Source organism: Phyllopteryx taeniolatus, chromosome 8, assembly GCF_024500385.1.
Source record: "Phyllopteryx taeniolatus isolate TA_2022b chromosome 8, UOR_Ptae_1.2, whole genome shotgun sequence".
Taxonomy (NCBI): domain Eukaryota; kingdom Metazoa; phylum Chordata; class Actinopteri; order Syngnathiformes; family Syngnathidae; genus Phyllopteryx; species Phyllopteryx taeniolatus.
This window is the reverse complement of record NC_084509.1, coordinates 27572361-27600075: the sequence shown is the minus strand read 5'-3', so window position 1 is coordinate 27600075 and position 27715 is coordinate 27572361. Positions and strand designations below refer to the sequence as shown.

The 27715-nt window shown below is 48.0% G+C and overlaps 1 protein-coding gene across 1 annotated transcript in view; it reads right to left on the bottom strand.

Annotated features, from left to right (window-relative positions):
• Positions 1 to 505: 505 nt before the first annotated feature.
• col4a4 (collagen, type IV, alpha 4) overlaps positions 506 to 27715 on the bottom strand; it is a 30079-nt gene continuing 2869 nt past the window's right edge. The window contains exons 4-47 of the mRNA XM_061781481.1: positions 26347 to 26418; positions 22864 to 22998; positions 20311 to 20355; positions 20090 to 20206; positions 19543 to 19611; positions 19344 to 19379; positions 19102 to 19164; positions 18919 to 18954; positions 18776 to 18817; positions 18633 to 18713; positions 18504 to 18548; positions 18353 to 18415; positions 14606 to 14650; positions 13966 to 14019; positions 13825 to 13885; positions 13640 to 13744; positions 13386 to 13541; positions 13230 to 13319; positions 12995 to 13155; positions 12734 to 12806; positions 12428 to 12534; positions 12071 to 12254; positions 11903 to 11971; positions 11721 to 11828; positions 11582 to 11650; positions 11215 to 11364; positions 10857 to 11018; positions 10567 to 10734; positions 10254 to 10397; positions 9767 to 9874; positions 9482 to 9660; positions 8689 to 8752; positions 8539 to 8613; positions 8334 to 8441; positions 8081 to 8188; positions 7926 to 7997; positions 7636 to 7764; positions 7412 to 7519; positions 7185 to 7340; positions 6840 to 7088; positions 6263 to 6379; positions 5603 to 5791; positions 2875 to 3158; positions 506 to 858 (exon numbers count right to left, since the gene is read on the bottom strand). Coding sequence (XP_061637465.1) covers positions 613 to 858; positions 2875 to 3158; positions 5603 to 5791; positions 6263 to 6379; positions 6840 to 7088; positions 7185 to 7340; positions 7412 to 7519; positions 7636 to 7764; positions 7926 to 7997; positions 8081 to 8188; positions 8334 to 8441; positions 8539 to 8613; positions 8689 to 8752; positions 9482 to 9660; positions 9767 to 9874; positions 10254 to 10397; positions 10567 to 10734; positions 10857 to 11018; positions 11215 to 11364; positions 11582 to 11650; positions 11721 to 11828; positions 11903 to 11971; positions 12071 to 12254; positions 12428 to 12534; positions 12734 to 12806; positions 12995 to 13155; positions 13230 to 13319; positions 13386 to 13541; positions 13640 to 13744; positions 13825 to 13885; positions 13966 to 14019; positions 14606 to 14650; positions 18353 to 18415; positions 18504 to 18548; positions 18633 to 18713; positions 18776 to 18817; positions 18919 to 18954; positions 19102 to 19164; positions 19344 to 19379; positions 19543 to 19611; positions 20090 to 20206; positions 20311 to 20355; positions 22864 to 22998; positions 26347 to 26418 — 4902 coding nt within the window. The 3' untranslated portion in view covers positions 506 to 612. The remainder of the gene's footprint in view (positions 859 to 2874; positions 3159 to 5602; positions 5792 to 6262; positions 6380 to 6839; positions 7089 to 7184; positions 7341 to 7411; positions 7520 to 7635; positions 7765 to 7925; positions 7998 to 8080; positions 8189 to 8333; positions 8442 to 8538; positions 8614 to 8688; positions 8753 to 9481; positions 9661 to 9766; positions 9875 to 10253; positions 10398 to 10566; positions 10735 to 10856; positions 11019 to 11214; positions 11365 to 11581; positions 11651 to 11720; positions 11829 to 11902; positions 11972 to 12070; positions 12255 to 12427; positions 12535 to 12733; positions 12807 to 12994; positions 13156 to 13229; positions 13320 to 13385; positions 13542 to 13639; positions 13745 to 13824; positions 13886 to 13965; positions 14020 to 14605; positions 14651 to 18352; positions 18416 to 18503; positions 18549 to 18632; positions 18714 to 18775; positions 18818 to 18918; positions 18955 to 19101; positions 19165 to 19343; positions 19380 to 19542; positions 19612 to 20089; positions 20207 to 20310; positions 20356 to 22863; positions 22999 to 26346; positions 26419 to 27715) is intronic.

Sequence of the window (27715 nt, the reverse complement as noted above, 5' to 3'; positions counted from 1 at the left end):
CCACCGTTTCTTTGCTTTTAAAACCACAGCTATCGATGCTAACCGTTAGCATGTCAATGGCATTTTCCATTATGTTAGCATGAAACTTGCAGGCCGTTCCTAAGTCAACATTTTTAGGTTGTTTTAAATGCAAGGTTTAATTCTTTCTTTTATGTTCTGTTCAAAAAAAAAAATAAAAAATGGCTTGAAGCCTCTTTTTGGATGAATTGTGCCCTGGTTGCCAAAGTGCCGCTTGTCGTCAAGCGAGTGGAGTTCCCTGCCACCAAACAGCGCTCGTATCTCAAGTTTGCACTCGCTAGTCAAAGCAGAGAAATCTGCCGAATGGCAACACGTATCTCGAAAAAGCTGGAAGCGGGGTCACTCGTATGTATTTGCGCCACTGGATCAGTTTTCTTTCTGTTTGAAGCTGAAATTGGAATGTGATATGCTGGAAAAACTCTTCTGTCCCGAGAGGAAGTTGAGCTTGAAAGGCTTTAAAATAGCAAGAAAAGCACAATCAAGAAACTCCAAAAGATATGTTTATTTTAATTTAGGACAATTTAAGGTGTTTGTTCTTCTTTCAAACGCGTGAAAGTTCTGCATGTGGCGCGTGGCGGAAATGTTCCCGTCGCCTCACGGCCGGCCGACTTTGATGCAGACGGTGCAGCGTCCGACGTTGCTCCCGTGCTGCGCGTCGGCCTCCGTGGTGACGGCGCCCGACGCCGGCGTGGTCAGCCAGAAGCTGTAGATGTTGGCGAAGTAGTGGCACGTCCCGCGAGGGCCTTGGCACTCCACAAAAGGCTGAGCCCGGAAGTTCAGCAGGCAACTTCCCGACGACGTCAGAGATTGACCGCCGCCCTCGTCGCCCGCGCCCGTATGCTGAAATCAAACGTCAACACACGTGGAAAAAGGGGAATAGGTAAAAAAATTGGTAAAATTACGAGTACTGATTCAACTCGGGTACTTCAAAAAAAACAAAGTGCAGACTGAAATTTGTTTTAAAAAATACATTTTTACTGCTAATTTCCTAATGTAGCGACGGTGAAGCTGCGCACTTCCCAGCATGCTTTGTGGCAATCTTGGGAAGTAGTTGTAGCAAAGAGAAACGTTTAGCTTGATTTACAGAGCGCGCCGCAAATCAGGTTGGGATGTGCACAATTTCACCGTCACTACATTATAATACCAGTTATAATGTTACCGAGCGCCGACTCAGGCTTTTCTGCTCTTAAAATAATGTTTCCCCAAACCAAAAAAGGAGCATTCCGTGGGAAAAGCTCAACGGGAGCAAGATTTGATTGGGGCTGAATCAGCGCTGAGGATGACAGATGTACATTCCGGCATGCGCACAGGGGAACAGAAGTGCCAAAATTAAATCAATACCGAAATAATTAAATAAATGCTGACATCATTAAATATTTCCCGACATATTTTGGGAATTTTCGCACTCTTGCTCCTCCGTAAATATGCCCTGAGCTCTGTGGCCGTAGGTCGTGGAAAGTGCGGCGTGAAAAGACCGGCCGACGCCATGTAAAAAAGCCACTGACGTTCAACTCGATCCGTGCTGCGCTGAGTGAACGAACATCCCCCATGGTGCCTTTCTTCATCGCCTAGCTGGAAATATTTGATTGTGCATCCAAAGCCCTTTATCAGTCTTGTTTTTGTTCTTTTCCAGTTTGAGGCATCACAAAAGCAAAGAATATTGTCAGTGTACAAAAAAAAACTATTTTCTCTGCTTTTTCCTGGGCGAAGAAGGTTCGGCGCTTGTGTCTTGGTCTTGACGGATGCGTCAAACGGTTGTAAACGCCTGCAGCTGCCAGTCACCGAGTTAAAAAGCAAGCAAGCAAAATGTTTCGCAAGCGCAGCGTCCGTTCGAAAAGCGAGATCTGGACTTTGTCGAAAAAGGCTTGTTGCGTTTGCATGTTTTCTCTCTGTTATAAAAATGGGATGCCAGCGACACGGACGACTGTCAACCGGGGAACATTGCCCATCCTTTGGAGACAAGATGTTTGATGTTGACGAGCCTCAAAAGTTTCAGCTTGTGGCCTGCAAACCTTCTCTGCCTAATCGAACGAAAAAATGCATACCAGCACCGTGTGTTTAGCTATCGGTTTAAAGCTCCCGATGTTGGCAAAACTATGGGAGCTTTAAACCGATCGGTTTAAAAACGTTTTCTTTTGTCGGTGGGAGCAGCTGGCAAGTTGTCGAAACGGGTTTTGCAAAAACTCATTTGGACTCGAGTCCGAACGCCTTTGACAAAAGCGAACCGGTCGAATCGGCACTTCAAAGTACAGCCGTGGCCCAAGATAGGAGTTGAATTTGTTGCATGGCTGCGCTCGTAACTCACGAAACATTTTTTGCGTCTCAAACCATCTTTGCCTATTGAAATGCAGTCACCGGGTGAAGCACTAGAGCCCCATGCAACACTCATATCTCATTGGTTTCATTGTTGTAGATATGGAATGCTTTACTTTTCTCGTCCTGGTTACAATTCGTGCTTTGTCTTTTGTCTTCGTTTCTGTCTGTTCGACTCCCGAGTCTCAATAAATTGTAACACTAAGAAACCACAGCGGGAGCCTAAAAACTGCACTGTGACACAGTAAAACTGTTCCAGCATATAAGGGATACAAATCCTCCATTCGGCTTGACCTAGCTGACCTAGCTGGAAAAAAGAAAGAGAAAAGAAATGCAGTTAAATCCCTTTCAGCCTCCCCGAAACATGTTTTTAGGTTTTGAATAAGGACAATAAAAAGCACTCTCTAATATTGCGCCTTCTAAAAACATCCAGCGATGACAGAATGACGTGGATTGTAAAGAATTCCATTCATTCAGTCACAAGTCAAAGGAAAACACTCCCCCGGCGCCCCCCAAAACTTGAAGGCGTACTCGTGCACCCACCATGAGGAAGGAGTAGCCGGTCCACAGGCTGGTCCAGTTGGGCGGGCACCGGGGCTGGACGCACGACTGGCTGTGCAGAGCCACGGGGGCCGAGGGCGCCTCGCACACCGCGCAGCGGCTGATGTGCTCTTCGACGGAGGCTCCGCCCACCGGCAGGGCGGGCACGGCGGCCGTGGTGGACAGCCAATAGGATTTGTCGTTGCGGCCGGCGTAGGAGCACGTGCCCATGTTGCACGAAGCGAACGGCATGGTGGAGAAGACGCGCATGCACGAGCCCGCCTGGCCTGGAAAGTACAATCACACCCAAGGAAGAAATCCAATCCGGTCTTCCTTCACACGCTCCACAATACATCAATACATCGGTTTTTGGGGCTTATGCAGACTGTACACTTAAGACCAGAGGTTTACATGCACGATATATGGTTTAAAATCAATTAGGATTACCAAAATTCTATTTGCGAAATGGAAGAATGAGAGGGATTTGACAAAACATTGACTTTGTTATTCTTAAGCCACTTCGTAAGCAGTTTGGCAGTCTGCTTCGGGTCGTTGTCCGTTTGGAAGGCCCATTTACGCCCAAGCTTTAACTTCCTGCGCGAGGTCTTGAGATGTTGCTTCAGTATTTCTACATCGTGTTCCTTCCTCATGATGCCATCTATTTTGTCAAGTGCACCAGTCCCTCCTGTGACAATCAACCCCACAACAAGATGCTGCCAACCCTGTATTTCACAGTTGGGCTGGTGTTCTCAGGCCTGCAAGCTTATCTCTTTTTCCTACAAATGTCAAGATGATCAAGATGATCAATGGCCAAGCAATTCAATTTTAGTTTGGTCTGTCTGCACAACATGTCTCCAAAAAAATGAAAGTATTTGTCCTTGTGTGCATTTTCAAACTGTAATCTGGCTTTTTGTTTCTTTTGGGGTAATGGATTCTTCCTGGCAGAGTGGCCTTTCAGCCCATATCGGTACGGTTCTCGTTTCACTGTGATTAATGACACACCAGCTTCAGCCAGCACCTTCACAAGGTCTTGTCTTTGTTCTTGGCTTGATATTCACCTTTGGGACCAAAGCACATTCATCTCTGTAACAGAACCCACCCCCTCCCTGAGTGCTATGATGGCTGGACATTCCTAAGGTGTTTTTACTTGCGTATAATTATTTGAACAGATGAATGTGGCACTTTCAGGTATCTGGAAATTGGACCCAAGGATGAACCAGACTTGAGTTCAAGTCCACAATTCTTTTCCTGATATCTTGGCTGATTTATTTTGCCTTTCTCATGATGTTACACAAAGAACTAGTGTATTTCAGGTGTTCCTAGTTCAAATACATCCACAGGTGTGTCTCTAATTAACTCAAATGTTGTCAATAAACCTATCAGAAGCTTCTAAATAAATGACCTCATCATCTGGGGTTTACCGCATTGGTTAAAGGCATAGTAATCTTACTGTGTGTAAACTTCTGACTTTGAAGAAAGTCATGAAAAATTGTCTAAAAATAAATCCCTTTTCCCATTTATCAAATCGAAATAATTTTGGTAATACTAATTGACCTAAAACGGGAAATGTTTAGTTTGATTTCATGTTAGACTGAGGAGAAAAAAAAAGCCTATGTATCTTTTTCATATAGTTATGTAAACATCTGGTTTCAACTGTATTTGTTGTAATTAGCAGGAGCTCTGTGCTTGGTTCTCTTCAATGAGCCGGTCCAATGTTGGGGTAATCCTTTTTCATTGTTTGGCCTATTTTCCTTTTCAAAGGAAACAAGTTAGTCATTTTTGCTAGCTTGTGTGCTAACCTTTTTCCCATATCAAGTGATCAAGATGAAGGTTTTGACAGAGGCACAGGTGGTTGGATGCCTCTGATTTTCAAAATAAAACTTCTTTTACACTCTGATGAGCAATAAAATCGTTCTTGTTCCGACAGACGCCACCCGCGGGAATGGGCTCAGCCCCTACTCCCCCAGTCTCTTCCCTGCAGGCACAGCGTGCCCCTCCTGGGCCCGCAGCGGCCTGGCGTGACAGAGAAACCCGGTTTGACCCGGTGGGGGCACGGCACCTCGCAGGTTTTTTAGAGCCCCGTCTATCGCTCGCTCTGCTCCACCTCTGGTCCACCGCCCGGTGGTTGGGGAACCTCTGTATCAAAGTAGCAGTTGTTTGAAAGTTTAGAATTATCATAACATCAATGCTAACTTCCATAAGCCTGTCTGTGGTATTTTGCATGATAAGTTAGGTGACTTTGGTTCTACTAAATGTGTTTTGGTTGAACATTTGACTGGGCGTGACAAATAAGCAGCTTGAAGCGAGCACGCTTTTATGCCTCGTATTTGGTCGAGTGAGAGCAGGTGCTCAGGAATACTTGTAAAAGTGTCTTTTAATGTGTGATGCAGGGGTAAAACTACATATTTAAAAAAAAAAATGATACGGGTTCCCTATATCGAGGATTTTCACCTCTTACGGGTGGGTCTGGAACGCATCCCCCCCCCCCCCCCCCGTGTTAAACGGGGGTTCACTGTATTCCTATGTTGAAGGTTGATCTGGAACACCAAACCCAGAACATCAACATGGGCGGCACTTGCATGCTCATTTTGGCCCTGCTTGTTTTTTAGCTTTTTAGACTCTGTGCTGGCCTACGCTGATCACTGCCACGGTGATGCCTGATTGGCAGACAGCCGGCCATCAGACACCAGCCTCAATCTAGACAAGACCGGGAAATAAGGAGGACGAGTACCAAGGTCCTGAGTGTGCGCCTTCTCCTGGCCTTCCAGGTACAACAGACTGTATCCCACCCACAGAATTCGCATCCCCTGTGGACACGATGGGAGCGCTTTGGACTGGCTGTGCATGACCATCAGGAAGCCCGCGTTCAAGGGTCTGGACGGTCCAGGAGGTCCACGGTCCCCAATCAAACCAGGATCACCTGAGCACATTATATCGGATCAGTGATAAGCATCTTTCCATGAGAAAAACTTTCCAGCGCAAGGCCTGGCGCACACCGAGCGACGCCACTCAACTGGATAATCGCAAACAAATTCTAGTTGGCGAAAAACTGCGACCTCTGGTGTTCTTTCGGGCGCTACACAATTTATTTATTTTTTTCAATTGAACCACAAACAACATAGCACAATTGTCAAGGAAAAGAAGCAAATAAATTGTATCTACCGATTAGTTATTACCCGGAAATGTCCTTTTTTTGGTTGAGAAAGCGCATGTGATTGACCGTTACACCTGCAATCAAATGAGGAAAAGCAGCAAAACTAGATGACAGTGGTCGGCCACTCATGAAAAGTAGTAGCGGGACCACACACCGCGCTGCACTAAAGTCTCGTCGCTTGCAATGCGGCAGGCCTTAGTCTGAGTCTTGTGTGAGGGTTAGAGCTTTGGATCTCACCCTTGGCTCCCACCACACCGTTCTCCCCCTCCAGGCCTCGTCGACCTGGCTCCCCGTCAGGACCCGGTGACCCCCGAGGGCCTTGTGGTCCCAGACACCCGGCATCCCCCTTCTTACCTGCAGCACACCAACAACCGTCATCACATTACGCCAGGGATCACACAGCAACCTTTTTGAAACTGAGAGCTACAGGTCCTTCTTGGATACTGATTAATTAAAACGGCTACCGGTTTCATACACACTTCTGAAATAACTAATATACTCAAATTACCTTTAGTTATGTTATTCTTAATAATGATATTCATCTCTGTGAAGACACTGTTCATGGTAATGATTTCTCCCAATAATTATCAACGTAGATGTAACAAGTTAGGAAACAGATCAATATTAGTATTTGTGAATTTGTGAAAGTGTTTACATTTTTTTAATGATAACTTCTACAACAATCTAAGGAAATCACAATGTCCCATCCCTGGTGACCTATTTTTGGAACAATTGCATGAGCTACGCATGTGAGAATCGGGGGGTGGCAAACGCTGACCCCTGGGGAGGTCGATGTCTTCTTGTGGCGTCTTACCTTTGAGTCCCTGGAAACCATTCTCTCCCTGAAAACCAGCACTTCCTGCTACACCAGGTAGCCCAGGGGGTCCTGGAGGGCCCGGTGGGGGTGAAGGGTAAGTGGGGCAAGGAAAAACTCTGCCCATCTCCCCCTTTGGACCTGCCAGACCTGTACTGCCTTGAGACCCAAGTGGTCCAGTTGGTCCTGGAAAACCTCTAGGGCCTGTGTTTCCAGGTATCCCCATCAGGCCAGGAGAACCTTGCTCACCTGATCACAAAGATTTTCAAAATAAGAAGACCTTCACAGCTTGAGGTGGGTCTGGACTACAGCAGCCTGAGCCCAGAACTACGAACACTCAGTCACCTTTGAACCCTGGAAATCCACCTATGCCTGGTTGTCCTGTGGGCCCTGGAATTCCTTTGTCTCCCTTTGGGCCTAGGCATCCATTGTCCCCATTGTCCCCATCATCGCCAGCTACTGGAGGGTTAAGACCAGACTCCCCCATGTCACCGGGGTAACCTGTAAGGTAGGCTGAGCTCAGTCAGGTCTCAGATCAACTAAACTTTTTCAATAGTTATTCCTTGTCTGACCTGGCTCTCCGTCTAGTCCAGGGTCACCAGGATCTCCCAAAATCCCTAGGGGAGGACTTTTACAGTCAGGTCCAGATTCACCTGAAGGACCAACTCGTCCTTGTGGCCCTGGACAAATAAATAAAAAGTGAGTACCAGGACAGACATAGCCAAAACACATTCATTGTATAGATCTTTGGAGGCTCCAAGAGTTCTCTGAAAAACTAGAGACCTAGATCACACACCTCTGGATCCTGGAGGGCCTCTGGGTCCTGGAGGTCCTGGCTGTGATGAACCTGGAGGACCTCGAGGACCAGGCGGGCCTTTTTCTCCTGGAAGGCCTTGAGAGCCTTGAGAACCTATGACACTGAGACCTGACGAGACAACACAGGAAACTTGACAAAGTTTGCTGAAAAAATGGAAGAAATAATGTAAAAATCTCTTTGCTTCTGTCAAGGTGGACCAAGTCTTTTGTATGCTTAGGTACTTTTGTGCATGGGCTGTCTCATTGTTCCACTCAGTCAAGTGGACATACCTCTGCTGCCAATGTCTCCTTTCACTCCCTTCAGTCCATCCAGGCCATGAAGTCCCAGTGGTCCAGGAGGACCTGTTTCAACAGTTCAGTATGAGTAATACTTACACAGCCGTCAAAACAAAAACTAAATCCACATATAGTTAGTAAATTATCACCTTGTAGTCCTGAGAGACCCTGCGCTCCAGGGGGACCGTCAGCACCCGTATTACCAGGAAGCCCAGGAACCCCTGGGCGACCTCTGGGTCCTGGGGGCCCAGTCACACCTGATGGACGAGTTTATAGAGTATTTCTGTTCGTCAGGACTTCTAAGTTCCTTCAAGATTTTTAGTAACAACAGCATGACCCCCTCATGGTTGTGATGAGTAGCCTGAGGACCACATGATCACTTTAGAGAAAGGAAGTCTGTACCTGATGATCCCTGCTCCCCGGGCTGTCCCGGATCTCCTTTGGAGCCTCTCTGGCCTGGTTCTCCAGTGAAACCCAGTGCTCCAGGATCTCCTTGAGGTCCAGGAGGACCTAATGAAGGAAAAATGAATTAGTCGCCTGATTTATTGATTGTTTCAAGATTCCCGTCGAGCGATATGATTCCAATGTTCTTGAGTTGGAATCTGACCTGGAGGTCCAGAGTATCCGGGAAGCCCCTTGTCCCCAGGTAAACCAGGTCGACTGCGAGACTCTCCTTGATCACCTGATACACAAAAGCAAAGTTTTTAGAGATGTCTATGAATGAGCTGTTTCATGGCGGCGGGGAGATGTACGTTACCTTTGGACCCAGGACGTCCTTGACGACCGCGTTCACCAGAGCTCCCAGGGGAACCTTGGTCACCCTGTATGACAACGTGAGTATTTTCTAGACATGTCACCAGACTTCGACGATTGATTATATTATTTTATTTCGAACATTCAGTACAAAAACTGTAGTCTAAATGTCCCATAATGCCGTGTACTGCGGGTCCGAAAACGAGCAGGTAGAAGTTCAAACTTCCTCCTACTAATCCTACCCCTTCACTCTTAACATAATTATCCATCAAGAAGTGCAATCCAAAATACATACATACTGTAATGCAGTATATGCATTCTTTCCACACATACCGTGGATCCTTGGATACTCGCGGTCCGGCGCATCGGTGGATTTTTTTTCAACATTTTCCCCCCAATTTTATTTTATTTTTTTCTTCTTTTGGTGGGAGAACCAACCCTAAAAACACTTATTGGTGATTTATCCCCCCTTATTCATGAACGTCTTTTCAATGCAATTACAATGGCCATGAATTATCCATGGATTTTGTTATTCGCTGTCTGGCTTGGTCCCTTTCTCCCAATAATTATCAACGTAGATGTAACAAGTTCGGAAAGGTTAGTGGGGGTTTCCGCCAATAACGGGGGATTTAGGTTACTAAAAAAACTAATCTGCAAATAGGTCAATTTGCAAATGCTGAACCACGAATATGAAGGAGTCCACTGTAGTTTGTTGTTTTCGGCCTTGTACATTAGTTGATAAAGTACAATACATGTGATTTTTACAAAATTTGATGTGCCTCGTTATCTCATCTTACTGGGTCTCCTGTTTCTCCAGGGAAGCCGAGGAAACCTGAAGGTCCAGGAGGCCCAAGTCCTCCAGAAAAACCTGGTTTGTACGAAGACCCAGGCGGACCCGGGGGCCCACTGATGCCCGGGGGCATATCGGTGCCTGGATACCCAGGCTTGCCCACAAGACCTTGTGCACCCTTATTTCCTGGTAGGAAAACAACAACAACAACAACAAATTTTCTGGTGTAAAACCTCTTTTAGTCTGCAGCAAAACGTTCCCATTACGCCTAAATGCTTCACTTCAGTCTGACCTCGTGCACCGGGGAACCCGTTGACACCGGGGGGGGCCGGTTTTCCTCTCACACCTTGGATGGGGACACCCAGTGTCTCCCCAGGAGGTCCTGGGTTCCCTTTACACCCTGCAGAGACACAACAAGAAGACGGGAGGGATCATAGATGTTTATTGATGAAGATTTTGCTGATGTTACTATCCATCCATCCATTTTCTATACTGCTTATCCTCATTATTGTCCCAGGTGAGCTAGAGCCTGTCCCAGCTGACTTCGGGGTACCCCCTGGACTGGTCACCAGCCAATGTCAGGGCATATATAGACAACAACCATTCACACTCCTAGTCAGGCAGTTTAGAGTCTCGAGTGTTTTTGGAATGTTGGAGGAAGCTGGAATACCCACAGAAAACATACAAGCATGGATAGAACAACTAGATTTGAACCCCCATCCTCAGAACTGATACTACTATGATTACTTTGTTGTGAGTAATAGCAGTCGCGTTTATACCTCTCTCTCCTTTGGGACCTTGAAATCCTGGCCTGCCGTCTTGCCCATTAGATCCTCTCTCTCCTGTCCTCCCTGGATATCCTGGGAACCCAATTGATCCTTGTACCCCTTGGACACCATTCTTACCAAGGGGTCCCCTCAGACCTGATAGAGAGATGATGATGTCACATGGTGCTTCACGAACTGAGATGAGTCTATAACCCCTTTGAGCTGGCCCTGACTCTGATCTCCTTGTGAAGCACTTACTTACTTACTTCATCGACTCAAAACAGTTCAATGATGAAAACGTTGTGGGTGTAAGGAGGGTGCTTACCTTTCGGGCCGTCCCACCCTGAAAATCCAGAGTCTCCACTGGGACCAGGTGGGCCCGGAAGTCCGGGATAACCAGGAAAACCAGAAGACCCTGGTTTACCTGCAGGGCCACGGGGGCCATAACGTGGAGATCTTATTTCTCCCACTTCACCTTTCTGCCCAAAACATCCTGAACAGAACCATGAAGGGGAAAGGAAGGTTTTAGGTCAACTGTCCCTAACTTCAATCACAAGTTTTCCTCGTGGAACAAGAACCATGTCATCAGGAAGTTGCTCTCAGATCACACTTTACCCTGGGGGCCAATTGCTCCCTGAGGACCGCGAGAGCCTGTGGGACCAGGTTTTCCTCTTTCGCAAAAATCATAGATCGGGCCCGGGGGACCAATAGTTCCCATAGCGCCATCCTGTCCTCTCTGACCCCGTGCCCCTGGACTCCCGGGCAGACCTGGAACTCCTGAAGAGATAAAGAAAATATGAAAAGAACACGAACGGTTCGTGTGTGTACCGATAAATCCGGATGAATCATCAACTACTGATTTGTTCCCGCAGAGGGGCTGGTTCAGATCATTTTTGTTGCTTGGGATTGTGAAGGTCGGGAGTATGTCCCTACGCAAAAGATTCAGCACTTTGATTTCAGATTTACCACTCACCTTGGAAACCCTGCTTGCCAGCTTGGCCTGGGACTCCTTTAGGTCCCTGAGAGCCTGCTAGTCCTGGAAAGCCAATGGGTCCTGAGGTCCCCACATAAGACTCTCCAGCTGGTCCTCTAAGTCCAGGAGTGCCTGGTGCACCTGGAGAGCCTGGTGTACACGGGAAAACATGCTGAAGGAGATAATTGGGAAATTCTATACGTGATTTTTTTTGCGTGGGAAGGGTGGGGGTTAGTCATCGTTGATCCCTGTCGCGGGGATGTGTGCCTTAATCTCCACTTGCTGATTGTCGATATGCATTCCACATCGACCTTTCTATAAAATGGTCTCATTTCTAAGAAATCACCCTGCTTAGACGGGACAGTACCTGGTCCTCCAGCAAAACTGAATCCTTCAAGTCCTTCATCTCCAGTATCTCCAATGAAACCTGGCGGTCCTGGCACAGGAAGACAGGCTGTCAGTTATCATAGCTACTGGACAAAAGTGTGGTACAAATGCACTGGTACCTGCTACTCCACGTGGTCCAGGAAGTCCAGACTGTCCTTTTTCTCCGTTAGGTCCATCAGGTCCTGTGAATCCACTGAAACCAGGAGGACCGGGAAGTCCTCTGAGGCCTGGGCAGGGGAACAGGAAGTCAGATACACAGGTGAACGAGAACGAGATGGTAGACCATCATGACAGTATTCACCTCTATCTCCGGCCTCCCCTTTCTGTCCTAGAGCTCCAGGGTTTCTGGGTACACAAGTAAGCGTTTCGCCTATGAAGAGGTGAATCGTGAGTCCAACGTTGCCAACTGCCTTGTTTGTTTTCTGTTGTTGTTTTTTTTAACAACTTTTCCAATCAGGTTGAGCTTTACCTTGAACACCTTTCAAGCCAGGGAGGCCAGGGAAACCCACAGGTCCCGGGGCCCCTGGGTCTCCCCGCCTTCCTATTGCTCCAACCACACCTAATCCCTGGGGGCCAGTAAGTCCCGTTAGTCCTTTGGGACCAGGGAGACCTGGAAGGCCTTGGTCCCCTGAAGACCCGGGGTAATTTTCTCCCTGAAAACAAACCTAAAGTTAAGCACGAAAACTCGTGTACAATGGAGTGGACAGTTTTCATGCCAGTTTTTTCTGGTCTGTGGACTCCACTTCTTAGGATTATAGACAATGATTTGAGGCTTCAATGACTTTTCTCCATTAGTGAAGAGCTGGAGCAGTGAGGGGCCAATGACCTGAGGTCCAGGACTTCCGGGGAGTCCTGGGATTCCATTCTGTCCTCTTCTCCCAGGGAAACCCTGTCTACCCGCAAAACCCGGCTCAGCGCTTTTGCCCTTCTCACCTGGAGACAAAAGTGTGATCAGTGTGACACATGGGCATGGTTTCATCACGTCGCTTGACACCGGACTTTTTGTCATAGTTCAGGTCTTCAGCATTCACACTCTGACAAGCTTTCTGGAGATGTTAACAACGACATCACGACTCAATATCAATATCCACCTCACCTGGAGGTCATAATCAGTCAACATGAGTCAACTTGCCTTTAATGTCTACCACAACGAAGTCTCCTTTTTGACCTTTGAACCCTTTGAGGCCAGGTAACCCATCCAGGCCCTGCAACCCAGTCAATTAATGAAACAATCAATCAATCAACAGACCTTCAATAGAATAGAATCGAATTTGAACGTTTCCTGGAGTTCAACAAGCCTGGCAAAGACAGTCTGCTGGTCCAGATTTAAGATCCAGTCTGCTGCAATGAATGTCCAAACCTTGCACCCCATTTGGGCCACGTGTTTCCTTACCGCTTGTCCTTTAGCTCCAGTGTCTCCCGCTAAGCCTTTCTCCCCTCTTGGCCCCTGAGCTCCAGGGGACCCTTGATAGCCCACCAACCCGGGCTCCCCCGCTGGGCCTGAGGGTCCCCTCACCACAATCAGAGGACCGCAGGAGCATTCACCTTGGCGACCTGATCAAAAAGGCATCCTGTTATATTTCACTCCACAGCTAACAAAAAGGAATGACTGGAGCCTGAACACAGACCTTTGAATCCGTAGTAACCTGGGGCCCCTGAGAGCCCTTGTTCACCAGGTTCTCCAGATTCTCCTGGTAGGCCAGGAAGGCAGTAATAGCCTGCAAGAAAAAAATGAGCTGTCAGCATAATGAACGAGGAAGTATTCTGTCCCAAATGCGGCTTACCTGGCCTTCCCGGTTGTCCTTTTGCTCCTCTGGGTCCCGGACTTCCAGGTCTTCCTGCTTCTCCCGAGAATGCTTGATCTGTAAAAACTTGACCCGGATCACCTTTCTCACCTCTGCTTCCCGGAGTCCCCCTCGCTCCCACCACTCCTGCTGGTCCTGATGACAGTTCAGGATATCTCGTTGAAGTAAAGTTGCTGAACGAGTCAAATGGTTCTCATGGAAGACGCCGGATGATTGGGTAGCTGTGCTCTGACCTGGGATAGCTCTACCAGGGGCTCCTTGGGGCCCGTGCATTCCCATGAGTCCACGATCTCCTGGAGGTCCCATCAATCCCGGACTTCCTGGATTTCCAGCGTCACCTTGGATGAAACAAGCGTGTGTGTGATTGAAAGAGTCGTGTTTGAAGAGTATTGATCGGCGCGCGTGTGTGGACGTTTACCCGAATGTGTGATGACGATTTCCTGAGGCAGGCCTTTTAGACCAAGATCTCCCATCATGCCCTGGGAACAGAAGCAATGGGGGTCACGCTAGATGTGCGACTCATCTCCGTGGCAACCAGAAGGTGTTTTCACCACCCAACCTTTGGACCTTCTTGTCCGATCAGACCTGGAAGACCAGAAGTTCCTACAGCGCCCTGAAACACAATCGTCACGCACGCACGCACACACACACACACACACACACACACACTTATCGTGGAGGATTCAACCACAATATATAGCGACCAGATGAAGAAAATTTTTTTTTTCTCACTGTCAAAAAAACGGGACACTATCATATAACATCACTTTGAGGAAAGGAAAGAAGAAGATTCTCTGCCTTGCACAGTTCTCCAAATAAGAGGCAAAGCGTGCTTGCTAGCTATTTGTCAGACCAGTTTGCTATAAATCTGACACATAAAACAACCTAGAATTCCACACTGTATAATTAAAGACCAAAATGTTCAAACAAACCACATCATTCCTTTCAACAAAAGTCTGCTAGCTCAATGCTAACATCTAATGCAAATGCCATAAATGGGCTAACGGAACTGCCCAGCATGTGGCGGAACAACATGGTATTATACTGAAGGTGTGCAACTTTAAATTTGGACTTGCCCCTAAACTGTACTGTAAAAACAAAAAAACGACCGCTTCAAAATCTGTGATATAGCAGGGCGCCAAACATGAATTGCGACATAGTGGGGGTAAACTATATACTTATTATATGAAGGAACTCACCTTTGCTCCTTTGCAAGCGGGTCGACCACGGCGTCCTAGGAGTCCCTGAAGATGCCAAACACAAAGGGCCAAAGGGCCTGATTTACTAAGATGCCCAATAGTGGCCGCTAGATTGTGTGTTCATGTATTCCATTCCATTGCGCAACGCTGTTGTCAACGTGTAAAAGTGATGGAGATTGCGTATTTAAAAGAGGGTTTTGCACTTTCCATAGGTAGCTCTGATGGTTTTGGCCATGAAACATTTGGAGAGGGCACCACAAGTGCAATATGAAGTTTGAAGTAATGGAATTGGAAGTGTCAGTTGACGAGGGAAAAAAAAAAAAACATATTACTGAGTTACACAAAAGAAATCCAGCAGCCTCATAAAAGCCACATTTCTGTTGATTGAACTTCTACTGCGTGCGTTGCAATTGGATGTATTGGCCCATCCTGCGAAAGCTTGGGAAGGCACACCTGGAAACCTGTTCTGGGGCAGGCCAGCACTAATTGTGACCATGCTCTGAAATGAGCCAGACGCATGGAAAATGCAGAGTTGAAAGGAGTTTTGTCATAGGTGGTATGCATGACTTTGATCATTGACACGTTCCATATTTGCATTGCCGAATAGACGATATGTCACCGTCGTACTTGTTTCCGTTTGTTTTTAGGTTTCATAAAATGTTAAAGGTCCCCTTCCATCAAAAATGTTGTTTTGTTATTCATCTTTGATATCCTTTTATTGGGTTTGCAAGATCATTTGGGTTGAAAATGCGCTGAAAGTCCTTTTTCAAGCTATTCTAGTTGGTCTATCACGCCTGGCCGGATTTATGGAAAACAGCTTCGCTCTGATTGGTCCTTGGCAATATCACGGCGATCATAGCGACCTCGCATTTGGATCATTCGATGCGGGGTCTTACTATCATGGTGGAGCAGAATTCAGCAAGTGTTGGATTGTTGGCCCAATACCAACAACCCTCACATAGGAGGGGACATGGGTGAAGGGAAAGAGTGGAGGATATTTTGAGAAGTTGTTCCTATTCAGTCACTTCAATGTATCTGGTGCGCGGTGTTCATCTCTCGCGCATATTTTGGTGACGGTGTCCGCAAGCTTCGCATTATAAACATATTGAAGTATTGTTGTAAAACACAACACGTAATGTATGCTTTTATATTCTGTATTTGCACGGCTTGCTGGCAGCTGCCCAGCTGGCTGGCTCCAAACCCGGAAATGCACTTCTAGCAGTGTGTGAAAGCGTATTTTACGACGCCATCCTCCACCAAATGGGCCCGAACACAGCACAATTCTGCTTCCCAAGCCAATGTACTTTCAAAATAAATGGAAGCCATTCTTTCCTCAACTCGGCTGAGTTTGGCAGGTGACGCAAAGTTTAAGCTTTGCGCAGGACGCAGCCGCGTTGCCACTCTGCCAGTCTTCTTGAGATGAGTTGAATGCGTGTGTAGCAACCACCAAATGGGCAGGTACTTGAATATTAATTGTCAAACCTACCTCACATCTTGTCATTTGCAAGCGGTTTTGGTGTTCAAAGGCTATTTCATTCAGTGTACAAACCGCATAGAAGTCAAACTTAAACCAGATCACAGACTCATTTGGACGGTGGCTCTGAAGTGCAAAAACACCACAACAAATAACTAATCACAACAACAAATCAAAAGACACAACAAATCAAGACACACAACAACAAACAAACTTAATAACAAATAACTAAACACAACAGCAAATGAAAAAACAAAACGAAATGAAGCTACCGGAAAAAATAGGTACTGGTAGTGATAAGACCAGACATGCAAACACCAAAGGCATGAAAAAGATGACCAAAAAACAAACAAACATTGTGGGGGGTCTGGGGGGATCCCCGGGGCCCCCCGCAGAGACTTTTTTCGATTTTAACATAAATTAAGCAATCTGGAAGACTCCAAAGAGTACAATAAGGAAACATTTTCTTCACGCAGAAAAACATTTACACCGCTCAAGTACATGTTGATGTACAAATTTAAGATTAAATTTAAATTGACCTCATTTCCTTGCTTAAAATGTTGCTTAAACGTAAGACTAGCAATAGAGGATGTCCGCTCCAGAGGTGGGGAGAGTAGCCAAATATTGCAGTTACTTGACAATAATGTGACTCAAGTAAAAAGTAGTTCTCCAAAACATTACTTGAGTCAGAGTAAAAAGTACACAGTGAAATAATTACTCAAGTACTGAGTAAAGAGTGAGTAACTTCAGATTTTTTTTAACCACAGCATGAACATCAATAAAATAAAAATAACAAAATAAAATGTGAATGTGCACATTCTGATATTGCCGTGTGTGTGCATGTGTGCGTGTGTGCACTGCCAAAACTACAACAAAACATCTGAAATTTACTGCAAGGTGTTTTCTCAAGTTATGAGTGAGCTGAAATATCCGCGCTTGGGCAGACAGTGCCAGACAAATACTACAATCCATGAAAGCTGTTGTTTTTGTTCATCTCAATGTAAACACGACGAGTTGCGCGCCGTTGCCTTCATGTTAACGACGACCTTCCCAACATGGCCGCCACGCAGGCCCGAGGATCAGCCGGGCTGGCTTATCTAGTGTTAATACCTATCCCCAGGAAGCCCAATGGAAGATGTTGTATGAGGTCATGTGACTTTCTTGTGGCGAACTAGACTTAAATGTCACTAGCGCTTAAACTGGATTGGCACAAACAGGGGCCAATGCGGAAATTGAAGTCGTAGTCTACATCCATCCATCCATCTTTTACCGCTTATCCGAGGTCGGGTCGCGGGGGCAGTACCTTTAGCAGGGACGCCCAGACTTCCCTTTCCCCAGCAACTTCATCCATCTCTTCCGGGGGGATCCCGAGGCGTTCCCCGGCCAGCCGAAGGATGTAGTCTCTCCGGCGTGTCCTGGGTCGTCCCCGGGGTCTCCTCCCGGTGGGACGTGCCCCGAACACCTCACCAGGGAGGCGTCCGGGAGGCATCCGAATCAGATGCCCCAGCCACCTCATCTGGCTCCTCTCGATGTGAAGGAGCAACGGCTCTACTCTGAGATCCTCCCGGATGACCGAGCTTCTCACCCTATCTCTAAGGGAGAGCCTGGTCGTTATTTGTCGTTGTGATTAGTTATTTGTTGTGTTTTTCGATTGTCTGTGGTGTTTAGTTGTGGTGATGAGTTATTTGCTGTTGTGTTTTTCGATTTGCTCTTATGTTTAGTTTTTGCTGTTGTGATTAGTTATTTGCTGTTGTGTTTTTTAACTTGCCGTTGGGTTTAGTTATTTGCTGTTGTGTTTTGCACTTCAGGGCCACCGTACATTTTGACCTATGTTATGCATAAAACAGTAGAATTTTTTTTTTTAATTTTTCCACGCCGCCTCATATTGCCTGCACTGCGCTGGCAGCGCTCTGCGTGCTGCTTGCCTTGCCCTTCAGGCGTGCTAATGAAAGATACAAAATCAGCCATCGCAATTCATCTCAGGTTTGATGAATCACATTGCGTGTGCTAAATTCTTCTATTTGCATATACCTCTCCCAGAACGCACAAAATTAACTGCACTGAAATTTTGCATTTGGCAAACACATTCCTGTGTGTGCTCGGTTCTTCGATCAGGTTCCACATCAGTTTACACGAGCGTTCAAGTTTGCGCCCATTTTAGCACATGCAACCTTCAGTCAATCAGGCCCAAGAGCTTCAGTTTCCATGACGACCACCACCCAAACACTCACTTTCCGCACAGCGAGCAAGACCACCAAAGAAGAACGACTCACCCTGGGTCCAGGAGGTCCCACAATCCCCTTCTCTCCCTTGATGCCAGGAAGAGCATCCAGACCCTGAAAGTCCAAATGAACAGAATTAGATCAGTAAAGGATCCATCGAAGCTCAGTCGAAGATCACAGTAGAACCCCGGAGTGGACTTACTGGTAGGCCTTGATCTCCACACACCCCTTTTGGCCCTGCTGGACCCTGAAGAAGCAGCAGAAGACAGAACATTAGATCCACCAGTTGAAAAGACGACTGCTGTCACGTGATTGGCCGAAGCAGAGGCACCTGCTCTCCTTTGACGAAAAATTCCTCCGGGGGATCGACAATCTCAAATGGCCCCGGGCGCCCCTGGATGCCTTGTTCCCCCTGCGGATGTATGAGTTAACGGCTGCTGTCATGTCACAAAATTGGGCGTTACTACTTTGTACCTCGTCTCCTTTCGGTCCCGGCACCGATCGACCTCGTTCACCCTGAAACAAAAGTGCAAGCAAACACCTCGGAGTTATTTATTACTTCATCCAGGCTTCTAACACTGCTACATGCAGAGATGACAACAAAACTCTCTACTTACAGGTAGACCTCTGAAACCTGGCAAACCAGGGAGACCCTGCGCGCACACACGCACACATTGATAAATTCCTAGTTGTGAATGTACCTTTCACTGACAATGGCAATGAACCGAATCTGATTCTGACTTTGTCTTCGTTCATTGAGATAAGGATATTGCAAGGGTTTGTTATGAAAATGTTCTCACATTTACTCCGTCAGGACCGACGGGACCCATTAATCCTGTCGAACCTCCTGGACCCTGTCCACCCTGCACACAGACAGCAAGGCAGACAGACAGGCAGGAAGTCAGACTGGCATGAAGACACAGAGACAGAAAGTCAGACAGACCAGAAGTCAAACAGGCAGGAAGTTAGACAGGAAGGAAGTTCAACTGTCGGAAAGTCAGACGGACAGGAAGTCAGACAAGATGGCAAACGGTGAACTCACCGGCAGACCAGGAAGTCCCCTGAAGCCGGCGTCACCCTGTCAGACGCAAACATAAACATTGAGAAAAGGTTCCAGACAGGATCAATGCATCAGTCAGCCAATGAGATCCTTTGAAACAACAATGTGGGCGGGACTAAAGAAGCATGTAAGACGAGGAGGCGGTACTAAACAGCTGAGGTGTGATGTGGCGACCACTCACGGGGACTCCAGGGTACTGGAGAAAGAAGAATGCTGGCTCTCCTGGAAATCCCTTTGGTCCTTGAAGACCCTGCGACACAAGCCAGCCAGTCAGTCAAGCAACCGATCAACAAATCAAACAACCAATCAAAAAAAAAAAATCAACCACAGACTCTTTTCTGGGTTATTGTGACCTGCACGGGATTCCGTGGCAAAAGAAAATCTCTGCTGCTTTTTAAAGGAACGTACACTTGGGTACGAAACTCTCGTAGGGCCTGAACACAACACTGAAGCCACCTGTGTTCCTGAGGAAGAACCACAAAGCCTCATGTGGTCTACGTCAGGTGGTGCAGTCTATATCTGCTGAAGTAGTCTAGGTTTGCTCATGCGGTCTAGATCAGCTGATGAGGTATAGATCAGATGTTGTAGTTTACTTCCGGTGATCATGTCTACTGTATGTCTACTGAAGAGGTCTATTTCAGGTGTTGTATTTGAGTCAGGTCTCTTGTGGTGTAGTTCAAGTGTTCCTGGTTGTGACCCTGATATGTAGACCAGTCAGTAATTCTGACCATGTCACCGCTGGGCCCTTGTTCTCCAGGTAGTCCTGGATCTCCCTGCTTTCCTCTGGTCCCGTTACAGCCGTCCACACCTGGAAAACCAGGACCACCGGCTGGGCCTGTGTGACCCTGATTACACAAACAAACCAAAGCTGATCATCCAGGAAAGACAGTCCACATTGTACAAATTGGGATCCTGAAGATCAAGATCCTGAGGGGACAGAACTTCCTACCGGGACTCCCTCTAAACCAGGAAATCCGGGAACACCAACAGCTCCCTGAAACAAGAACAAGACAGCAAAGTGTGCAAAAGCATACTTTCAAATGTATCTTTTAATAAGTTGAAGTATGTTTAAATAAAAGTGCTTCAAGTGTGTGGGAGGAGTAAAACTATTTAAAAAAATTTCCTTATCTTTCTGGAGGCGGGGCTCGAAGGCGAGCGCCTGGTGGGCGGGCCTGCACCCATGGGGTCCGTCCGGGCACAGCCCGAAAGGGTAACGTGGGTCCCCCTTCCCATGGGCTCACCACCTGTGGGAGTGGCCACAGGGGTCGGGTGCAATGTGAGCTGGGCGGTGGCCGAAGGCGGGAGACCTTGGCGATCCGATCCCCGGCTACAAAAGCTGGCTCTCGGGACGTGGAAGGTCACCTCTCTGGCAGGGAAGGAGCCCGAGCTGGTGTGTGAGGTCGAGAGGTTCCGACTAAATATAGTCCGGCTCGCCTCCACACACGGCTTGGGCTCTGGTACCAGTCCTCTTGAGAAGGGTTGGCCTCTCTTCCACTCTGGAGTTTCCCACGGTGAGAGGCGCCGAGCAGGGGTGGGTATACTTATTGCTCCCCGGCTCGGGCGCCTGTACGTTAGGGTTCACCCCGGTGGACGAAAGTGTAGCCTCCCTCCGCCTTCGGGTGGGGGAACGGGTCCTGACTGTTGTTTGTGCATATACACCAAACAGCAGTTCAGAGTACCCACCCTTTTTGGAATCCTTGGAGGGGGTGCTCCCGGTGGGGACTCCATCGTTCTGGTGGGGGGCTTCAATGCTCATGTGGGCAATGACAGTGAGACCTGGAAGGGCGTGATTGGGAGGAACGCCCCCCCCAGTCTGGAGTCTCTGAGGCGGGCTCTCCCATCTCTGGGGTCGAGGTCAACGAGGTGGTTAAAAAGCTCCTCGGTGGCAAGGGCCCGGGGGTGGATGAGATTCGCCCGGAGTTCCTAAAGGCTCTGGATCTTGTGGGACTGTTCCGGTTGACACGCCTCTGTAACATCGTGTGGACATCGGGGACAGTGCCTCTGGATTGGCAGACTGTGGTGGTGGTCGCCCTTTTTAAGAAGGTGGATCGGAGGGTTTGTTCCAACTACAGGGGGATCACACTCCTCAGCCTCCCTGGTAAGGTCTATTCAGGGGTGCTGGAGAGGAGGGTCCGTCGGGAAGTCGAATCTCAGATTCAGGAGGAGCAGTGTGGTTTTCGTCCTAGGCCGTGGAACAGTGGACCAGCTCTACACCCTCGGCGGGTGTTTCCGGTGAGGGTCTGAGTCCGCCAAGGCTGCCCTTTGTCACCGATTCTGTTCATAACATTTATGGACAGAATTTATCGGCGCAGCCGAGGCGTAAAGGGAGTCCGGTTTGGTGGCCTCAGTATTGCATCCCTGTTTTTTGCAGATGATGTGGTTCTGTTGGCTTTATCAAGCCGTGATCTTCAACTTTCCCTGGAGCGGTTCGCAGCGGAGTGTGAAGCGGCTGGGATGTGAATCAGCACCTCCAAATCTGAGACCATGGTCCTCAGTCGGAAAAGGGTGGCGTGCCCTCTCCGGGTGAGATCCCCAAGTGGAGAAGTTCAAGTATCTTGGGGTCTTGTTCACGAGTGAGGGAAGAATAGAACGGGAGATCGGCAGAAGAAGAATCACCTTTTATTGTCATGAACATGCATGCATGCACACGAAATTTGTTCTCTGCATTTAACCCATCACAGTGCTGGAACACACTGGAGCAGGGGGCAGCTGAAGCGCCCGGGGAGCATTTCGGGGTATCAGTGTCTTGCTCAAGGACACCACAGCCGTGAGTCTGGGGGATGTTGGTGGATGGTCCAGTCTGGTTCTTGAATCTAGGTCCCCCACGGTGGCAGGCGATGATCTTAACCATTGGGCCACGGCTGGCCACGACAGTCGGATCGGTGCAGCGTCTGCAGTTATACGGACTTTGTATCGGTCCATCGTGGTGAAGAGGGAGCTGAGTCGAAAGGCGAAGCTCTCGATTTACCGGACGATCTACGTTCCTACCCTCACCTATGGTCACGAACTGTGGGTCGTGACCGAAAGAACGAGATCCCGGATACACGCGGCCGAAATGAGTTTCCTCCGCTCGGTGTTCGGGTTCTCCCTTAGAGAACGGGTGAGAAGCTTGGTCATCCGGGAGGGACGCAGAGTAGAGCTGCTCCTCCTCTGCATTCAGAGGAGCCAGATGAGATGGCTTGGGCATCTGTTTGGGATGCCTCCTGGACGCCTCCCTGGTGAGGTGTTCTGGGCACATCCCACTGGGAGGAGACCCCGGGCACGCCCTAGGACACGCTGGAGAGACTAAGTCTCTCGGCATGCCTGGGAACGCCTCGGGATCCCCGCGGAAGAGCTGGAGGAAGTGGCTGGAGAGAGGGAAGTCTGGGCTTCCCTGCTAAAGCTACTGCCCCCGCGACTCGACCTCAGATAAGCAGAAGAAAATGGACGGATGGATCCCGGATCTTCAACTATCGCGAACGTATCCCCTACGATAAATAGGGTTCACTGTACGTTTATTCACCATGTCTCCCTTTGGTCCCGGAGATCCTGCTGGGCCTTCAGCCCCTCGCTTGCCTTTCTCTCCTGGAGGACCCTGCGGGCCTGGGAAGCCGGGGGGCCCCACAGGACCCTGACGCCCAAGAGACCCTGGGGACCCCTGAAGAAACCAAGCAAAGAGTCAAAGCCACGTTTGTGACATTTCAAATGCAGGCGTTCTCAAATTACGAGCTGTATCATGTGTTCTGACATTTAGTCAGGTTTTTGTTTATTTTTTGGGGGGGGACAAAAGGTGTATTTTTACAAGGATAAAGTTGTATTTTTGACATTCATATGTGAAAATATGACTTTCTTCCCTAGTTCAACTTTGACTTGAATGTCATAAATACTTCAACTATCTTGGTAGAAAGGGCTTTATTTTGGTAAGATTAGGGCTTTTTATTGTTCGTGTGTTCTTGAGAGTTTCTTGTCGTTGCTGAGAGTCAGCAGCCTCCTGCAGCAGCTCTGACTCACTTTGTGGCACTTCTCCCCAATTCGCTATTTTATTGACATACTGGACTTTGGATTCTTTTCCCATCTTGTTTGCAAAGCTTCACCTACAGCCGCGAGGAACTACTGTCTTGCGTCCTCTCAGCGAAGAATGCATGCAGTTCATGACACGGAGAGAAGTCAAGTCAAGTGAGCGAGAGGACTTGAATGGGGCAGGAGATTTGACCCGCTCCCTTCCACTGGTCATTATGCGGAACGTAGGGTTGTTCGGTAACAATACGGCCCAACTAGCGGCTGTTAGAAAACTGTTCGTTGTTTGTGTCCGTTCAACCTTCGTTTGCTGCAGCTAACGCGAGAGACGACGCTACGATCACAAGACGACTATTTGGGCGTCCATTGCTGCTCAGTGGAGTCTTCAATCATGTTCCTCTCTCTCTTCGCCGAACAACTCCACACGTGTAGACTGCGACGAGAGGGAATCAAACCTCCTGTACGGCAAAACGTGAAGGGAGCGTGTGACTTTCCTGTGGGGAATCTGAAAACAACGTCATACACCTTGAGACCCCCTGCAGGCCTCTGGTGGAACAGCAGGCGGCTAACACAAGGACTGTGACCGAACGTCACGACTAGTTTTATGGTTTTAAAGAGGTACGTTTCTATTCAAACGGAATCTTTTATTTAGGCGGCTTGGTGAGCGAGTGCTTAGCACATCGGCCTCACAGTTCAGAGGCTGTGAGTTCAAATCCGGGCTCCGACCTTCCTGTGTGGAGTTTGCATGTTCTCGCCGGGTACTCCGCTTTCCGCCCGCATTCCAAAAACCCGCACGTGACGCTAGGTTCCTTGAAGACGATAAATCGTCCGCAGATGCGAATGCTTGTTTTTGTATTTGTGCCCTGCGATTGGCTGGCAACCAGTTCAGGGTGTACCCCGCCTCTCGCCCCAGGTCAGCGGGATAGGCTTCAACTCGCCCTTGGCCCTAAGGAGGATGGATGGATATTTTATTGATGTATTTATTTTAGGATATTATTTTGCATTCTATTCTTATTATAATATTATATTGATGTCTAAATCGCGGCACGGTGGCCGACTGGTTAGAGCGTCAGCCTCACAGTTCTGAGGACCCGGGTTCAATCCCTGGCCCCGCCTGTGTGGAGTTTGCATGTTCTCCCCGTGCCTGCGTGGGTTTTCTCCGGGCACTCCGGTTTCCTCCCACATCCCAAAAACATGCATTAATTGGAGACTCTAAAATTGCCCGTAGGTGTGACTGTGAGTGCGAATGGTTGTTTGTTTCTCTGTGCCCTGCGATTGGCTGGCAACCAGTTCAGGGTGTACCCCGCCTCCTGCCCGATGACAGCTGGGATAGGCTCCAGCACGCCCGCGACCCTAGTGAGGAGAAGCGGCTCAGAAAATGGATGGATGGATGGATGATGTCTAAATCTTAAAATCCATTTGTACTCTTCTGCTTTTAACTCAGCATGCGACTGACCTTGTTTTGGTGATTTACCTGTTTGTAACTTGGTTATTGTTTTATTGTTTTTAATTCTTGAATTGTTTTTGTTTTATCCACGAAGAGCACTTTGTTTCAGCTGAGGTGGTTTTTTTTAAGTCCTCCATAAATAACGTTGAGCTGTGAAGATTAGTTTTTTTTTTAAAATGTACATAATAATACTTTATTCTCATAACATTAGAACTGTTAATATGAAGATGTTATTGTAACAGGAATTTTTTCTTCAAAGCAGACAGCTTTTGAATTCGTATGCATTTAAGGGTACACATGGTCGTTCTGCGAAATTGCCGTTAGGATTATGAAGGAATCCTTGGAAACATTTCTGTCCCTGGACCCCAGTTTGAGAACCGCTGTTTCAATGAATTCACATAAACAACATTATACACAATAACCCCAATAATAACAGTTCATGTGATGACACACACCAACGTGACCACGAGAGGACACAAGCAGGCCCCACAACGGCATTCAGTGTGTGCGTGCGTGTGATGAGATGTGACAGGTCTGATCTCTGTTAGTTTTTGCTCTCTCCAGCTTTCTCTGAAATTATTGATGTGTGAAATCAGTGAGACAGACGCTTTGCCGTAACGCTTTCGGTCTGTCTGCGGCCCCCAGCTGTACAAACACAAACACACACACACACACGACCATAAGCAGTTGATTATTGTAACGTCATACAATAAGGTGATGTGAAACCACAGGGAAGTGTGTGTGTGTGTGTGTGTGTGTGTGTGTGTACATGTGTGTCAAAGAACACGCACACACACATTAGAGACTGCTTCTATTACCTCAACCTTGACCGATACGCAAACATGAGATTCTCCAACATGGTGGACTCATCGGAGGACTCAATGTCACTGTCTAACTCCTGGCCTAAGTTCTGGACGCCACTGGTTAAACTGCGGACGCTACTGGCTAAGTTCTGTAAATCACTGGCTAAGGTGAGGATATCACTGTCTAAACTGTAATCTAAGTTTTGCACGTCACTGTCTTAACTTCTGGACTGCACTTCATGTACTTCCAAGCTGAGGAAGTTACTGTCTAAGCTCTGTACGTCACTAACTTCTAGATGTCACTGGCTAAACTGAGGATGCCACTGGCTAAGTTCCGGTCTATGTTCTGGACATCACTGGCTAACTTCTGGACGTCACTATATAAGTTCTGGTCTATGTTCTGGACATCACCTGCTAACATTCTTGGCTAACTTCTGGAGGTTATTGTTTTAAGTTTGAGCCATCCCTGGCTTAGTTTTATACATCAATGTCTTAAGTTCTGGTCTAATTTCTGGACCTCACTGGCTAAGTTCCTGACATGATTGTCTCCACTCTGCTCTAAGTTCTGGATGTGGTCTTGAAGTCTCACTCTTATTAGTTCTGTTCTGAGTAATAAAAATTCACAAGGTTTGAAAATGATTGATTTTGATTCTAAGTTTGTGATTAGTTGTGTTGTCAAGTTGTGCTTGAGGTTTGACGAGCCGTGATTGGTTGTTCTGTGTTGTAGGCGGAGTCTCACCCTCGCCCCCTTCGCTGGAAAGCATTGACAGGAGGAACAGTCTCGCCCACCACACAGCACCGCGTCGTCGCCCTGGAGACAGTCACGTCATCGTCAGCAATATGACATCATGTATGCCATCATCCTCCGTATGACATATTGATCAATAAAACGGGTATGATGACATCATTGCACATCGTGAGTACAAGGTCACGTCAATAATACAGTAGGTCATGTTTGACATCATTGTGAAAATGACGTGACATGAAAAAGACGTGTATGACGTGGTGATTCGCGAATACAGCGTCACTGTGACTAGGACGCATGACATCACGTGACTATGACATGATGGCGAATACGTCACGTGCGAATGACGGTATGTATGTGCGCACGACACGTACCACGCGAGTTTGAGTGAACGCAAAAAGCAGAAGCGAGGAGGACGGTCGGGTGAGTCGGGTTCAACGCGAGTGGAGTGCGGGCCGCTCGGGCCGGGCGACTCCCGGCAGACAGATTGTCAGATTGTTAGATTCCCATCATGGGTCCGTGTTTGTGTTGCAGGCTGCATTCCTGCCGCGTTGTGTCAACTAAGTTAGCAGTCAAGCGTTTCTATCAGCAGCAGGAATGTGAACATCTCTGCCACCGCTCGCTGTCACTTCCACAACGCAGACGCACGTCCTCCACGTGCCGACATACTTCCCACGTACGTCTTACGAATGTCCTGCTACGCGCGCTCCATATGTCCAACGTGTCTCACAGGTGTCCTATACGGGCCCTACAGAGACAGCATGTCCTACACATTGCCCACCCGTCCCGCTACACGTATCCTACATACTGTACGTCACACACGTCCTGCTATATGCGTCCTGTATGTGCCATACACATCCTACATTAGGGTTAGGACAATACATTAACGGCAATCGCTACTTCCGAGTCTATTGTTGTTACTCTCCAGTGTGTCCGAGATATATGCTACATACAGTATATACCATTTCCATCACATGTGACCACAGTCACACATGGCCTACAGTGCGCATGTTCTACATACAGTTTGTCCTACCTATGTAACACCATCCATCCATTTTCTTCCTTTTTTCCAGGGTCGGGTCATTGGGGCAGCTGCAGGGAAGCCCAGACTTCCCTCTCTTCCGGGGGCACCCGAGCCGTTCTCAGGCCAACCGCGAGACGTAGTCTCTCCGGCGTGTCCTGGGTCGTCCCCGGGGCCTCGTCCCGGTGGGACGTGCCCGGAACACCTCACCGGGGAGGCGTCCAGGGGACATCCTAAACAGATGGCCGAGCCACCTCATCTGGCTCCTTTTTATGCGGAGGAGCAGCGGCTCTACTCTGAGCCCCTCCCGGATGACCGTGCTTCTCACCCTATTTCTGAGGC